At 32.3% G+C, this 16,702-nt stretch overlaps 2 protein-coding genes across 2 annotated transcripts; one reads left to right on the top strand and one right to left on the bottom strand.

The window, feature by feature from the left end:
* The first annotated feature begins 1,428 nt into the window (after positions 1–1,428).
* Positions 1,429–16,702, top strand: LOC136776638 (uncharacterized). Its single transcript, XM_066732327.1, has 15 exons — positions 1,429–1,762; positions 2,074–2,603; positions 2,686–2,991; positions 3,244–3,449; positions 4,124–4,391; positions 11,342–11,459; positions 11,542–11,583; positions 11,656–11,760; positions 11,841–11,972; positions 12,066–12,277; positions 12,360–12,491; positions 12,572–12,733; positions 12,817–13,217; positions 13,689–13,835; positions 15,134–16,702. The coding sequence occupies exons 1-14, from the start codon at positions 1,681–1,683 to the stop codon at positions 13,816–13,818; spliced, it is 2,826 nt and encodes a 941-aa protein (XP_066588424.1). The 5' UTR covers positions 1,429–1,680; the 3' UTR covers positions 13,819–13,835; positions 15,134–16,702.
* On the bottom strand, positions 4,416–8,943 carry LOC136776639 (protein Star-like). Its single transcript, XM_066732329.1, has 9 exons — positions 8,608–8,943; positions 7,987–8,523; positions 7,686–7,914; positions 7,193–7,604; positions 6,240–6,431; positions 5,909–6,119; positions 5,658–5,822; positions 5,411–5,596; positions 4,416–5,325 (listed from the first exon to the last, which is right to left on the bottom strand). The coding sequence occupies exons 4-9, from the start codon at positions 7,267–7,269 to the stop codon at positions 5,140–5,142; spliced, it is 1,017 nt and encodes a 338-aa protein (XP_066588426.1). The 5' UTR covers positions 7,270–7,604; positions 7,686–7,914; positions 7,987–8,523; positions 8,608–8,943; the 3' UTR covers positions 4,416–5,139.

Raw genomic sequence — 16,702 nt, 5'->3', positions numbered from 1 at the left:
ATTGGGTTTTATGTGGTCTTTCTTGCAAAAATTTTAGGAAGTCCCTGTTCGTACTTGATATTTTTTTATTTTTAAGTAACGAGAACCATTAGGATTGCCCCTGGAAGACAGCAAATTTTAGCCAGGAATTTTACTCCTATGCATGGCAAAGCTTCTCGGTTTTTACTTATAAAAGTTTACTGATGTTTGTTCAGTGAAACATGAATTACAGCATAAACCTTTTATTTTGTATTTTTAGCTTTGATTGGATGAATTATACATATTTGTCTTGTTATTATACTAATCAATTTTAACTAAAGATAGCTTATAAGAAATGTATAATATTCCAAGATAAAAATTCGAGGTATACATTAGAAAGAAGTTCATATATTGTTATGTAGTAAATAATTATTTTAATCAGTAAAAATTATTTAATTGGAGAAAATGGTTGATACTTTTCAAATTATAATATACGTTTGTTTAAAATAAAATTTATTAATTCTTATGAGAGAATATTTTTTTTTGTTATTATACGTCATGAACACTGAATTTTCAAAAATGGGGAATATATATATACAGAGCAGGACCAATACAAAATATGGATCGAATGCTACCAAATCTAAAAATATCCTTCAGTTTTCATGACATTGGTGTAATTTCTTATCAGAGGAAGTCAAATAAATGGCATATGCCATTGAAAAATGACAAAACCTTCTAAATTTTGATAAGTTCAAGTAAGTACAGATAATGATAACAATGCTATTATTAATAGTAGGGAATTAGATAGAAATTTATTACGAAATTTTTCATGTTTCAAAACTTGCAAAACAAATTCGTTTTCTTTGTCAGCCTTAAATCTACTCACACAAGAGGTATTTTTTATTATTACACTATTGAATTGGTACTACAAGGTGAATCAGATTCTATTCCACTGGTTCAATAAGGGAACAATAGAAAATCGATCTGATAAGATACATTTATTATTTTTATATTAGTTTTTACAATACAATTGTTTAACAACTGTTTTCCATAACTAAATGAAAAGTATGAAGAAATAGCTGTTTGGTACAAAATGATCTTTTAATTGCTTGAGTCAATAAATCAATATTTTAGACTTGCACTTTGAAACAAACGAAGATAACAGAGTACAAGTTCAGATCAACTGATTAAAAACTATATATACTCTAAATAAATAATAGTACATTTCCTTAAACGTCGTTACCTTCCAAAGTGAAAAGAACATTTAAAGAAATGATCAATTAAAACGATTTTAATGTTCTGCTTATACAATGCTGAAGGAATAGCTGTGTATCGGAGCTAGCTGATATTGAAGAGACGCTGTTGATAAGAATGGTCGATGAACAGTTAAGATGGAATATTTGGGGCTTAATTCGGACTGCACTTGTCAATTACATTGTTTATCGCGATTTCTAAATTTTTGTTTCGTTCGGTGTAGATAAGTGCGATTAGTGATAAAAGTTCAAGATAGTGCCAGTAATGATATAGGTCGATCCCATTGCTATACGTCCATTCGTTTCTCTTCTATCGGTTACACTGAATTTCAGATGAGCCTTTTGCCCTTTACAAAGTGGTTCAAGTTTACATTCAGCGACAATTCATCGTAAAAAAGAAAGAGCGTGAGTACTCGGTTCCATTGAGATTCAGCGGAAGATCAGTGAAGATTGTTCCGGTACCAGCAACATGGAAGGCACAGGAATGATCAACGGTGCACCAGTTCACCAGGAAGGGAAGAAGCTTTGGCAGTATCTTTCCGCGTTCTCCGGTATTAACCACGATATCGTTAATCACATCGCTCTTCGACCTAAATTCCATCTTCGACCTAGAAGAGAAAGCACTCGATTTGGTCTAATCTTGAACGTCGTTAGTTATCAAGCAAGGTTCCTCTCAATGATATTGAAATCTCTGCGAAACGAGCTCGATACCAGTCACAAAAGTGGTTTATCTCGCTCGATTCGCGAATATTGAATTCGTCGTAGCGAAAATTGCGATTGGGTGAGACGAGTGGGGATAGAGAATAGGGGTGGAAGAGGGAATGACAGAAGAGTAGGTTTAGAGTTAATGATTCATTTTCAGCATGTTTGCTGGCTGTTGGAGTTGGTACCGCTTTGGCATGGACATCACCAGTTTTGCCAAGATTGAAGAACCAGGATTCAGAGTTGCTAGTGACCGAGGATCAAGGATCATGGGTGGGTTCACTGCTGGCGATTGGAGCTATGGTTGGGGCTATACCAGCCGGTGGCACAGCTGACAAATTGGGACGGAAGAAAGCAATGCTACTGCTGGCTGTGCCATTTCTGCTTTCGTGGATCCTCATCGTTGCAGCCTACAACGTTTGGTTCCTCTACATTGCTAGATTCATCGTTGGCATTGGTGTAGGTGCGTCCTGTGTCATCGTACCAGCCTATGTTTCAGAGATAGCTGAAATCTCCTCTCGTGGTACTCTTGGTGCATTCTTCCAGTTGTTCCTCGCGATTGGAATCCTCTTCGCTTTCGTATTCGGTGCGGTTCTCAGCTACACTGTTTTTTCCATTGTCTGTGCGGTCGTTGAACTCCTTTTCCTCGCTACCTTCGTTTGGATGCCAGAATCGCCTCTCTGGTTAATAGTACGTGCAATGTTGTTATCTGAAAAAATATGAAGAGTTAGACAAGAGTTTTTGATACAATACGATAATATTTTTATTGCAGAGTCAAAATAGGAAACATGATGCTGTTGAGGCGTTGTCTCGTCTCAGAGGAGATTCCTATGATCCAGAAGAAGAATTATCTGTGATGCAAAAGGTTTGTGATGAATCTGCAGGAGCAGCCACATCAATATTTCATCTCCTCAGGTTGAAAGGGACTCAGTTGGCTCTTGTAGCTATTCTTGGTTGTATGGCATTTCAACAGTTATCTGGAGTGAATGCAGTAATCTTTTATACCTTCACGATATTCGAAGATACAGGAAACGCCTTGGCTAAGGATGCTGCTCCTATAATGGTAGCTTTGGTTCAGGTATACATTGAATAAATACACCGATCCTTTTTAATGTTCTATAGCAATTATATTTGCATTTCTGACATTATTTTTTCTTCAATTCTCAAGTGCACAGTAGTGTTGCGAGAGTAGAAAGTTAGTCTAGAAAAGATATCGATGCTTCTTCTAATTCTCTATTAAACATGTACTCGAGTGATGTAATTATGTACAAAATTAAATTTTAGTGATTGTGTATTTTTTTATAGTAAACTTATCAGTTTTTTTTTGTAGATGATAATGGCAGTGGTTGCAGCAGTAATAGTGGATAAAACAGGAAGAAAACCACTTCTCATGTTCTCATCTGGTGTTATGTCCATTAGTTTAGTAGCTCTAGGATATTATTTCCATTTAATGGCCAAAAACAGTGACAATGCCAAGTCAATAATCTGGCTGCCAATAACATCAATTATATTTTACATGATTGCATTCTCAGTTGGGTAGGCACTTGCTTCATACCTATTCTTAATTTCTAAGTTATTCTCCACTTTGACTGTTTGCTTTATAAACAATTTGAAGCTTCATGATTAATTTTAAAGTTTGCTTGAACAAAAAAATAGAGTGCTGGAATTACAAATGCCTAATTGATTTGCGTGCATCTTTAAACTATAAAGCAATAAGTCAAGTCGAAGAAAACAATGTAAATCCTTATATATTTTGTTATTCTATTAACTATGACATCACAGAGTACAGCATTTTTGGGTCTAGCAATAATTGACATTGCTTACTTTCTTTGTTTCAATCGTAAATAATAATTATAAGTTTATAAAATATTTAAATAAGAATTAAGTAGTTACTGATAGATTAGACCCAGTACTATGTGGATGTGTTAGTCTTTCTATCTTTAGCATAACTAATCAAAAATAAAAAAAAAAGCTATAGATCAGATTCATTCATTTAGTTTTCTTAAAGATTATCATATTATAATTTAAAGTAAACAGCTCATCTATAACATCGCAGAGTACATTTTCAGGATCTGATTAATTATTTACTTTAAAATCTATTCCATATTAATTCAATGAGAAATTAAACAAAAATTAAGAACATTATAAATGAATTGTACATAGCTAATTGGTATGATAAACCAATTTCAAATTAACTTCTTTTTTTACAGCTTAGGTCCAGTACCTTGGATGTTAATGGGAGAGCTCTTTACAACAGAAACAAAAGCAGTAGCTTCTGGTGTGGCTGTAATGGTTAATTGGTTTCTCGCATTTATCGTAACAAAAACGTTTCCTTCCATGCGGCTACAAATGGGAATTTATGGAGCTTTCTGGATTTTTGCAGCGATAATGGCAATTGCCACAGTTTTCGAACTTTTCCTTGTGCCAGAAACCAAAGGGAAAACGCTTCAACAGATTCAAGATGAGCTCAATGGCAAAGTCAATGACAAGCCAGTTTAAAATCAAGTAATGATGGGATTTTACATCTAATATTTAGCATCTAGCATGCACAAGCTCAATTTCTTTGAAAAATATACTCTCGAGTTCTGTCGAGCGCTAAACAATACTAATAGCGAATTAAGATCTTTCAATTTAAAAGTTAAGATCCATCATCAGCATTTTATACGTAGCATGATAAGTACACTGGCGCTTGAGATAAAAACCGCGTAAAATTGAAGCATTACAAATTATGAGATCGACATACTTTCTTATTACATATTTTCTTCTTGTAATAATTATAACGTATGCATATTTACATGTTACAAGATAGAAATTCAAGTGTAAAAAATACGAAATATCTCCAATTCACGGATTATTTAAGTAACAATTCATACTCTTATCGTATGAATGATTAGAATCTTCTAACGTCAATGAAAAAATAGTATAAACGTATATTTCTACCCATCAAGAGAATATAATTTATATGAAGAAGTGCACTTCGATTATCAATACTTAAATGATCGTTTGTTCAGTATTATGTTTAATTATTAAAAACTCTTCTTTTTATCACTATAATGTAGTTTCTTTACCCGCCATTCAATACCTATATAAAGCTAGCCTTACTTCCTTTACAGACTATAAAATGCCAAATGAAAGAAAATCGGTGAATGAGATTAAATGCGAAGATCACAAAATAGCTTATTGATATAATGATATACTATGTATCTAATTAAGTCGCAGTTATTGATCAAATTTTCATCGGTCTATCGTAATAGAAAATTCCCTTTCCTATATCAGTCGTGTCCACACGCGTGTATCTTCTTTTACTCAATGTCTGAATTAAATTCGTTGTATCTGAATCGCTGGGAGGAGGACTCCAACGAATTGAGAGCATTGTAATTCTTATTTTGTCCCATGGTATAGTGTCGAGTACCTATGGAATAAACAACAAAATCGTTATTTTAGTACTACATAAAATATACAAAATATAAAATAATAGCACAAAATAGCAATCAAACCTCCTGTGCATCGAGACTGTCCAAACTCAGATAATCTAACGTCGTTGCGTTATATGCCAACAATATACTGTATAATGGAAAACATTTTAATCTGGTAGGTGTTAAATTTTCATCGACCGATGTAAGGCTATTCGGACCTTCTTCTAATTTTGTCATCTTTACCTCTGGCTCTTGATGATAAGTAATCTGAAATCATTACCAATATTAATTGTTTATCAGTCATGAATTTTTTAAATTATTCTTTTACCTCTTTAGTATCACTATCTGTACTCAGGCAAGCATGAAGTACTCGAGTTTTTACGTTCCTACTGCTTTTGATGGCTTCAAAATAACTTTTTGGATCAGTCATTATCATGACACCTTTCCAGCCAAGATTAGACTCTAACCAAGCTGTGTTTGAAGCACCCCCTGCCTATTAATCAATTTTACATTATATATACATTATTTTGTACAAATCTATTGCTTCTGAACATTTTAAAATGCAATTGCTTCTCTTACTCGAAGATATTCCACGTATACTCCCTCTCGTTTATTGTTCAAATGTTTGGCAATACATTGTCCCTCTAACGTTTGAGTGGCGTTCAATGGCTCTTGATGCGTCGTTGGCTTCAAATGCATTTCGCGAATATAATTGGCCAATTGTGGATTGTCCATGGATATATTATCGAGAACGTAATCCTTGGTCATGTTTACATCAAAGGCTTGTCTTCTGCAAGAAAAAGAAAGAATCCTGTTATTATATAGAAGTATTTTTATATGTACCAGGTTAGCTTCACCCTTGTTTTATCAAAGTAATTTTTAACGATTTGAGGAATAAAATAAATCGTACCTTAAGGCAACGGCTTCGCTCCAAACTAACAATAAAGCCATAGCAGTGGAAAATGCAGCAAGAAATGCTAGACAAGGAGCAACTTTTCGCCATGAAGTTTTCTTGTAATTAAACAATGGTGGGCTCTGCACTGGGTTGGACGCTGCTTGAGTGTTATTTTTATTATTATTCGCTGTTGCACCAGGAACCGTTCTGAAAGAAAAGTCTTTTTTGAAACTTCGATTGATGTTAACACTGCTTGAAAAAAAAACTGTTTCAAAACTTTGGCTCTAATGCAAACGCGATCAAATTGTTGAACAGAAATAATCTGTTTGAAAACTTTAATTAATGCAAACGCGTGAAAATTGAATCGCTCACTATTTAATTACGTTTCACTCTAATTAAAGCACGTATCTATTATTGAAATATTCAACCCTGGACCTATTTTCTGAAAAATTAAAAAAAAATCCTTTAATTCTCAAACCCTTACTGAATGTTTAATAATAAAAAGCAGTGATACAATTTTTAAACAATTTCGTATTGAATATTAGTTTATTTATATGTTTAGAAAATAAATTTTTCACTAACGTTGAAATGTTTACAAAAAATATAAACTCGCTAACCCTTTAAGTATCACAAAACATTGCGATGTACCACCGTTTGTTGCACGTTAAACGAACTTATTTAATAAGGATTCGATGTAATTCATTCTCTCTTGCGTAATCATGACTATCTTCTAGCACTTTCAATATTAATCTATATAGTATAATACTAAAATAGACCGCATATTTATATATAGTCTACGTTATTAGTGTTCGATATACGTTTTTATAGAAAGTAAACGAAATGAAGGCAAGGCTGATAAACCACTATTGAATGTATTGTTACTTTTAGGATTTGAACAAAAATATGAAAAGATTAAGAAAAATAAACAAAAGAATATCACAAAAGCTAACATAAAATTGGATAATTACCCTCGTGCTGTGGCAACTTTGGAAGTACGGTTCTCCATATTGTGCACTTTAGGCTGATTGAACGTAGTGAATACCATTTGTTTATTTCTTTATTGAGACAGAATAACACAGGAAATATCAACGAGTTTACATTTCATTAAGAGGAATTCTTCTGTCGTCCACTGCACTGCGCGTTGGTTATTTAACCGAATGTTCGCCTGCTCACAGACTTCACAGTTCACATTTTCGTCCTTTTTCCTTTCCTTTCAAATCGTTCATCCGTGTCTCTCTTCCTTTCTCTCTCCCCCTCTCTTTCTGTTTCTCTTCTTCCCTTTCTTTTTCTCGACGCTATGCTCTCGCTACTCCGGCTGCTCAGTCTATTCGACAACAAAAGATACTCAAATAAGACGCGACGCCATTGTCGTTAGAAAATCTGCAAAAATCAAACTTTCTTTTTTATTGGTTTTAAAAAAATTTTCTAATTTATATGAAACTGCAATATAGCTTATTATACGTTTTTGTCAGGATAATTCATTCAAAAGAAAGGATTTTCGCGTTGAGGTGAAAAGCACAACATTATTTTTAATCAAAGTTAATAATTTAGATATTATACGTGTTTTCTTTGATAAACTATGAGTACAACAAAAATATGAGAGAAGTAGCTAAGAAAAATCTCAATTCTTAAAGGTAAAGCGTTTGCCAATATTAAGTAGAGCCTTTATTTGTGCTGCTGGATTCATATTCTGCAAATTTAACAAAAAATTTCGGTAACGATATGAATAGAAAACGATATATATATTTATCATTACATGTACCGATATTTGTTAACTTCGGCCTAATGGTACCGAAGTTTGTCCGCAACAGTTACAGAATTGCCTTACTGGAATGACTAAATATCGATCCTTACTCGACAAACGTGTACACTGATATGATATGACTGTACTAGACTCAATAAGACCACTGCAGATGTGGCTTACTGAGAATTAAGACACAAATGCAGGAGGGGAGATGAATACACTACATTTTCGATAATAAAAATATAATTCAGCTATTTTCTTTCTCTTTATCTCTCTCTCTTTCTTTCTCACACACACTAAAACCAACGTACACGCTCTCTCTCTCTTTCTCTCCTTTTCTCATCTATCTTTGATTACTCATGTTTCCTGCAGTGCTTTGAACTTTACGGAAACACCGTATGCATATGTCTTGTATGTATAATACTACACAGAACTCGGTGTTGCCTGAAAAATACAATTGCACTGCAATTAACCTTATAACCGTCTCCTCTTTCTTAATTTATAAATAACTTTGTGTTGACGATTCTTTTCACAATAACTTCAATCCTTGCAATACTATAAATGAAAACAAAACACTGGAGATAGTAAATATTGCAAAATAGAGAAAATGAAAAACAAACCAATGAAAAACAAAGTTACATGTTCTTGACTGTTCCCGTTGTACAACAGGGATCCACAAAACCAACCAGTAAGGGCTATCCGGGCCAACTGCCAAGTACTAAGACTGCCAAGTTCCAAGTGTACGTAAAGAGTCGTCGACGAGCTGTGTCTGTGTAACGGATGACCACCAGGCACCAGGCACCAGCCCACCAACTCTGTTGAACTCTGTTCTAGTCTTACCTTACCATCTTACTAGCACATACAACATACATATACATAGCCTCACTCCCTCGCTAGATTTCAGTATTTTCAGCACCTGGAGATTGGAGAGTTAAAATGCTTGACACAACTGCCGAGTGTCGAGTAGTGCCGACTGCCGAGTACATACTATAGTAATATACCATAATACCTCCCTTCTTCCATCATTGTCTATCTCTTTCTGACCTTTCCTGACCCTCTCAACCACATCATCACCCCCTCTTCTTCTCTCGCTCTCCTCCTTTGACTACTTCGCTTTCTCGAACGTTTAAGGTGATACTGCTGGATATTGCTGGACGCCTGGTCATTGTATTGCTTGTCTTTGCTTGCCAATGGCAACGTCGCGCGAGCTATCTTTCCTTTTTTTCCTTTTCCTGTTCTATATCTTCTCTCCGACCTGTCTTGTCTTGTGTCCTATCCCATTACTTCCATGCATTTACCAGGTAGGCAGCCGGTAGTCGTCGGAGACACTACACACAGTGGTTCTCAATCTCAGTTAATATACAGTGTATCTCATTCAATTCGCCCTAGAGTATGAACGTAAAAATTAATTCATTTTCGTAACTATAAAAGATATGAATTTTTGGCATAAAACCTGTTTTGATTTGAATAAGAAGTATTTTCAGAAAGGTCGTAAGAAAATGACTGATATCTCTTATATTTACGAAGATAAATGAATTTTTACGTCCACGCTGTATTACGAATTAACTAGAACGCCCTGTATATGGTAATGCACACTTATGACGTCCAGAAGCTGGAACCAAAAATTCAGTCATCTGCGTAGTTCTAAGCAATATCAATTTATTGTGCTCGACCTCTTTGATACAAATATAAAAAGGAGCTGAAAAAATTCTTATGCTAAAATTTGATATTTCGTATAATTGAAATAATATTTTCTTCTACATATATCTCTTTACTTTAAGCTGTCTTAAGTGTCTCACCTTGTATATATTGAATTTTCCCTTGTTCTCGTTTTACCTTATAACATTGGTTGAATTCTTATCTATTGGTAAATCTCGATATAAATCTTATTTAAGTTGAATTTGTTTAACCATGTATAATATAACAATTAGTCTGTGATTCTTTACCGAGTAGATAAATTTTGCCAGGAAATTGGAGCAGCCGGCCCTTAATTACAATGTAGCTCGTTATTCCTTTATTAATATTACTACACCGTTATATACTCATGCACATTTTATACTTATCCGAATGCCGTAAATGTTGATTCATGATGCACGAAGCTCATTAGAATCGTATGTTAATCGATTGCACAAATTTAGCAGTTCTTATGCGACTGGAATACATATTTTTTTCATAGCTTAAAATACCAAAAATATGCAATGCATAAAACCACATAAAACTTAATGGTTTTCAATTCTAGGATTATATATAGAGATGTACTAAGTTCAAGTGGTCCCGAATGCCATTACCTTAGCTATGTAGTAAAAAAAGCGCATAATTTTATAAAATTACTGGAAATATAATGTATTCAATTTTGATAGTTTATTTATAGTATAGATAAAGAATAAAATAATTATATGTCATACAGTCATGTTTCTATATCAAATTTGAACTCAGCAAAAAAAAAACACTGTCATAGGCAGCGCTTTTACATTTAAATAGTCGACATATTTTTTAAGTTGTAGCACAAGCTCATCTCTATTATTCGTAATTAATGATGCAAGCCGCAAGGTTGCAAAGTATGGAAGGAGGTGAGGAAGAGTATGGCGGTTCGGTTACTTTTTGCTGCTTTTACCTTACTTGGTAGTTTGCTTTATTTATAAATTCCGTCGCACTTTAAATATAAAAGAATATAAAATATCTGATAATATATAGCACACCTATAATGGAATAAGATGTGTCACTTTTTCTAAAATTATATAATATTGGTTACCGATGGTTATTTATATCAGTTACTGTCATAGCCATGACTGAGAGCAGGCGTGAATTTCTTAAAGACAAATAATTATCATATCAATATATGATTGCATTAATAAAGTTTATATGTGTTTAAAATAATACTGTAAAATTTATGGTAATGTTAAATATATAGCTGGGCTAATATTTTGCAACATTTATGTGACCACAGTGATAACCATATACTTATTTATTTAACTATTTAACCAAAACGATAATAATCCATTTAAATTTGGGATTTGAGTTACTTCTGCTAAACCTCTTTACACACATAAATATCCTATAATTCTACCAATGGTTTAAGCAATAAGTAACAGTTCTGATTTTCTAACCTACATTGTAACTAACAATATTGGTGAAGAATGAAATACAGCGTAATCACAATCAAAGAGTATGGGACGCAAGCTGTTAATAATTATTACTACATACCTAAAAATTGCAAGACGGAAGAAAGCAGTTAACTTGGATAAAGTAGTTTTTCAATATCATATAAAATGATTCATATATCATAGCTGCGAGTCAATTATCAAAAATCATGATACAAGCAGTTTTATATTTAATTTAGCTCCAGATTGTTGCCTTATAGATAAGAGAAAAGATGGCTGAAACTATTGAAAAAGAAGAGTACCCATTACACAAATGTATTTTTCATGGAGATGTAAAAATGCTAAGTTCACTCATTAGAACTCATGATATCTCCCAAAAGGATAAGCAAGGTTTGATACTGTTTTAGTTATTATCACACTTAATATTTTAACTACAATTTTATAAACTAATAATTTTGCTATTCATCTTTAGGAAATACACCATTACACTTAGCTATAATGTTGGGAAGAAAAGGTAAATTAAAACTATTCATAAATATTTCTAAAAAGACTCCTTTATATTCTTACTTATTATTTAATCTTGTAGAATGTGTACAATTGTTGCTTGCACATGGCGCACCTCTTAAAGTTAAAAATTTAGCTGGATGGAGTCCTTTGGCCGAAGCTGTAAGCTATGGAGATAGGCAGACTAGTTAGTATTCAAAATTAAAAATGATACAAATTTTACATTTTATTTTCAAATTTATTTAATTGATTTATATAAATTTTCAGTTTCCTCATTAGTCAGAAAAATGAAACAAAAAGGAACGGAGCAAATGGATAAAAGAAGACCGAAACTGATCGCTGCATTAAGAGGCATGGGTGATTTTTCTATGGAATTGAAATGGGATTTTCAGAGTTGGGGTAATTGTAAAATAACAAATATAATATAACTACAAATATGATACAAAACCTTGAATTGGTATATAAATAAAGTAAAATAACATTTTTATTTAGTGCCACTAGTTTCAAGGATTCTTCCATCCGATATATGCAGGATACATAAATGTGGGGCCTCGATTAGAATGGACACAACGCTTGTGGACTTCAATGATATGAGGTGGGAGAGAGGTGACATATCTTTTATATTTAATGGGGAACAAAAGCCCAGTGAATCTCTAATTGTACTGGACAATAGAGCAAAGATATATCAGAAAGTTAGACGCGAGGTAATTGGTACAAATAAGTAAACATTAAATTTTTAAAGTAATCATATCATTTTGTAAATAAATAATAAATATTTTATATCAGGAAACTGAACTTGATATAGAAGATGAAGTTGATATGCTTATGTCTACTGATAATATGACAGCTCAAATGTCAACAAAGGGTATAACATTTTCAAGAGCACAAACTGGTTGGATTTTTAAAGAAGATAGAACGGTAGGATAAAGGAAAATTTTATATTTTCTATGGACAGTATTATTGATGAAATATATTTAACGTAATCATTCTTGTTACAGGAAATGGTAGGCCCATTTCATGCCGACTTCTATCAAATTAATGGAATAGTTTTAGAAAGTAAAAAGCGTCGTGAACATCTAAGTGAAGAAGATATTCAGAAGAATAAGGCAATTACAGACTCCTTGACAAAAGGCAGCTCACAGATTCTTACAAATGGGGAGGTAAATATTTGAGAATAGTATAGTATTCAGTAGATTTATGAATTGGCTGATTAACTTGTTCTTCTATTTTTAATTTTCTATAGCCCCCAACAAGGAGAACTTCACTGAATCCACCACCAGAATCAAATATAACTTGGGAGGAGTATATTGCTGCAGCACCTGGTGAAAGTCCTCTTCTGGGTAGAGATATAGTGTACAAGGAATGCAATAAATCATTTAAGGCAACTGTTGCAATGAGCTTGGATTTTCCATTGACAGTTGAAATGCTACTAAATGTCTTGGAATTTACTGCACCATTTAAACACATGAGTAAACTTAGACACTTTGTACGAATGAAGTTACCACCTGGCTTTCCCGTCAAGATCGATATACCGATTTTACCAACAGTATCTGCAAAAATAACATTTCAAAAATTTGAGTTCAGAAATGACATTGATCCAGAATTATTTCAAGTACCAACGGATTACTTCGAAGATCCTACAAGGTAAGTTCGATTTTTTCTCTACAATTATAGGTATGTAAAATAAGAATTGTTACGATAAAAAGAGCGACTTGATCTGTAAAAAAGAATAATTTTCACTCTGAGAGAGAGACTTTGATACCTACTAATAAGACTTGAGATTGCTTAATGTATTCGTATATACAATATAGCTTTACCTCTCGGCTAGCTCGGTAAGCACTTGACAAATGTAAATAAGTGAAAAATACATAGAGTTTATAGACTTGCAAGGAAATAAGAAAATAAGATTAAAGGAGGGTAATATACTGATAAAAGTAATAGTTTATGTTTGACAAATGTCCAGTGTAGGATTTCGCGACATGTTTTTAAGAAAAATGTTAAATATTGGTTTTTTAAATTTACTACAAAACAATCAAAGTGAATTGTAAGGATGCCTACTACTTCCTTCAGGCGCGCCAGTATCTAATGTAGAGTCACAGTAGCACTACTCTTAAGCTACAGGAATGCTGATGATAAAGAAGCTTTGCAATGGAGAAGAAAAAAGAAGAATCAAAATGCCAAGTCTACTCGACCAAATGGACTTACCCGATCTCAGGACAAATTAAAGGATATATCACAGGAGTGATTACTCCACTACCAAAGGTCTGTGTTATTGTCAAAGACTGCTAAAAACGACCAAGCTGTTTCTCTGTCACTTTTTAACAAAATACTGTACTTTTTACGAAGAGTTACTCTAAGATCTCAAAGAATAGTTTTCTTCCTATTTCTGTTATAAATAGCTTTTTATAATTTATTACTTGTTTACTCTTAATAATAGCTTCCGAGCCAGCCAGAGGAATATCTACATATGTCTATTTACGTTTCCTATACAAGTCTTTTTCTATGGTACATAGAATTTATTGGTAGTTCTATAAAGAAAATGATAAAGAACATTAATGCACGCATATTATTCAATTATACATGAAATTGAAATTCGATTTATAGGTCGTTAAAAATAGTAATTTATGTTTACGTTTTTATACAATTTAATGATTTAAGTTTGACTTAAGCCTTTACAAAAGTTTGTAACATCTGTTACACGATATACTATACATTTCAGGGATTATGGCGCATATTTGGCAATGATGATGATTCTGCACACTATGTCAGCTACTTAAGAATGAATATATTTAATATACAAAATACATTAACGACGATTAAAGATAGTTTTCTTATTAATTAAGACTATAATAATATTTATAAAAAATTAACTAGGCCAACTAGGGTATTACATTAGCAAAGAAACTTAGAAACTAAATTGTTTCAAAATTTAATCAAATTAATTGCCAAATAATCTAATCAGAATAATGACAATATTAACGTTAAAATAATGAAATTTTAATAAAATTTAATTATAAAATTATTTTAAAATCACAATAAATACATTCCTTTTTATATCAATAGCTTAATGCTATTATAATGTTTATAAACTCAATACTTGATACCTGACTAATACAATTTAAAATTAAGTAGATACGTTCTATCATAAATGTTGTTTTTATGTCATTTATAATCATAATCATAATAATTCCTACAAATATTTACAAGCAGTATTACAGAATAACTTTGAGTAAGGGCTTTTATTTCGCTAATGACATTCTCATTTGCATTAGTAGTAATAAATGTATGGATGAACTATAAGGAATTTTTACTAATTTTATGCAAAAAACTAACAATTTTAATCATTATATTTGGCCTTTATTATAAAGATTTTTAAATGCATTAATAATTTCAAGTGGAAGAGCTCATACAATATTATTACAAATTATCGCGAAATGTTTAAAAATGGTATTAAACCTTTCTTTAACAAATATCAATGGATTTAGTTTGCTCTTTGAAAATTGTAAAACTAATGCAGTGCTTAAATGTGCAAGAACTAATCATCAGCATTTAACTTACAGATTCCCGGACTTATGACGCTTGGACGCTGCAAAATTAATCAAGGTCAATTACCAAATAAGTTCAAGAATGCTTTATTTACTAAAAAAGAAAATTGCTTCCAAGCTTTTCTTTCTGATGAGCCTTGGGAAAATCAATTTCTTGCATTACGTACTATTTATCTAATAATAGCAAATGGTTATAAGCGAATGGTGTTGAATATCCAAGAAAGAGATGTTTTTTAAATAACTCTGTGTAATGTGAATTTCAACTGGCACAACATCACTTGCTTCATAAATATCACTTTCACTTATTTATTATAAAAACATAGAGAACTCATTGTGCAATCAAAGAGTTTGATGTGATCTCTAGAGGCTATCTTAATATACCCTGTTATCCCTAGACACACGAAAATCATAGCATATACAGGGTTTAATTTAAGGCAATAAACAATGTATTAACCATGCATTTATAAGGGTATTCTCATATTCAGTAATATATTTGTGACTAATTAAAAATCGAAGCCACTGGTGCAAACAAGATAATTCAAAGCTTTTACCTTGCTTTTACTAGTCCTTTAAAAAGAGCACCAAATAAAAAAATAACTGAATGTTTTTTAACTCTGAATACTTTCATGGATACAAGTTTTAAGTTTGATCTATTGGCTTGGTTATACCCTGTATTTAAATATTGTATATGTGTTATTATAATGTATTTAGCAAACATATGCATTCTACCAAACGTAGCTTCTCCTTACTGCATCTACAGGGATTTCAAATATAACAAGTATTTCTTCATTTGCGATTAATATATTGAAAAAGAGGTAGAAGTGGTAAATAGCGCTTGAACAATTATTTTTGTCAAACAATAAAGATAGGGTCTGAGTACTATAGCTGAGCGTGGGCCTATTTCATTAATATTCTACACTTTTCGCTAACGTGAACTAAAAGATAAAAACTCAACTAAACTCTGGTCTGATGCGTTAAGATTATATACTTAACACTGAAGTCATTATTGATACATTTTTCACTGAATACTAACTTTGATATCGAATACGAGTGAGTGTGAGCTTAAAATATGTTTACTATAGATTTCATATGCAGTATTATATGATTGCATTTAAATAGACGGTAGGGCAGAATTGTGTGATATTTCTGTAGAAGATGTCTTTAATTGAAGCGCCCTCTTACTATCAGATCCCTTTGAACTTTGTTGCAATTAACCCCGAATTCTAAATTCATTACAGTAAACTGTCCTTTTAACACATATAATAAACCTGATGCGTTTATAGCGATAAACAATTACAGCTTCTTTGCAGTGCAGCTTGAAAATTCCTAATACTTAAAACAATAATGCTTATATTTCTATGGTAATAAGAAATGTTTAGAAAAATGTATGCATAATATTATTCAAATGATTGTGTAAAATTATACAATAATGAGTGGCATAGCTTCTTTGAAAAAATGAGTGAAATGTGTAGACCTGAGGGGACAGCATAAATTGTCTCTCCCTGTCTCTAAAGATTATAAATCAATTTATAGTGAATGTACGAAGATATTGTGAGCATAAATACAATAGCTATTTACTTTTCA

The sequence above is a fragment of the Prorops nasuta genome, unplaced genomic scaffold (genome assembly GCF_024137725.1).
Source record: "Prorops nasuta isolate Cenicafe-Biocafe unplaced genomic scaffold, Cenicafe_Pnas_1.2 PNAS00010, whole genome shotgun sequence".
Taxonomy (NCBI): domain Eukaryota; kingdom Metazoa; phylum Arthropoda; class Insecta; order Hymenoptera; family Bethylidae; genus Prorops; species Prorops nasuta.
The sequence above is the reverse complement of the archived record's forward strand: the minus strand, read 5'-3'. Positions and strand labels throughout refer to the sequence as shown.

What these genes read in the sequence shown, in the direction of transcription:
- LOC136776639 (XM_066732329.1), bottom strand. Translation starts at nt 7,269, where the DNA reads ATGGTATTCACTACGTTCAATCAGCCTAAAGTGCACAATATGGAGAAC. An exon ending in AGCGAAGCCGTTGCCTTAAG is followed by an intron (nt 6,120 to 6,239) that starts GTACGATTTATT and finishes TTTTTCTTGCAG; the next exon opens with AAGACAAGCCTTTGATGTAA. An exon ending in TATACGTGGAATATCTTCGA is followed by an intron (nt 5,823 to 5,908) that starts GTAAGAGAAGCA and finishes ATTGATTAATAG; the next exon opens with GCAGGGGGTGCTTCAAACAC.
- LOC136776638 (XM_066732327.1), top strand. Translation starts at nt 1,681, where the DNA reads ATGGAAGGCACAGGAATGATCAACGGTGCACCAGTTCACCAGGAAGGG. An exon ending in GTATCTTTCCGCGTTCTCCG is followed by an intron (nt 1,763 to 2,073) that starts GTATTAACCACG and finishes ATTCATTTTCAG; the next exon opens with CATGTTTGCTGGCTGTTGGA. An exon ending in TACTTCGAAGATCCTACAAG is followed by an intron (nt 13,218 to 13,688) that starts GTAAGTTCGATT and finishes ACTACTCTTAAG; the next exon opens with CTACAGGAATGCTGATGATA.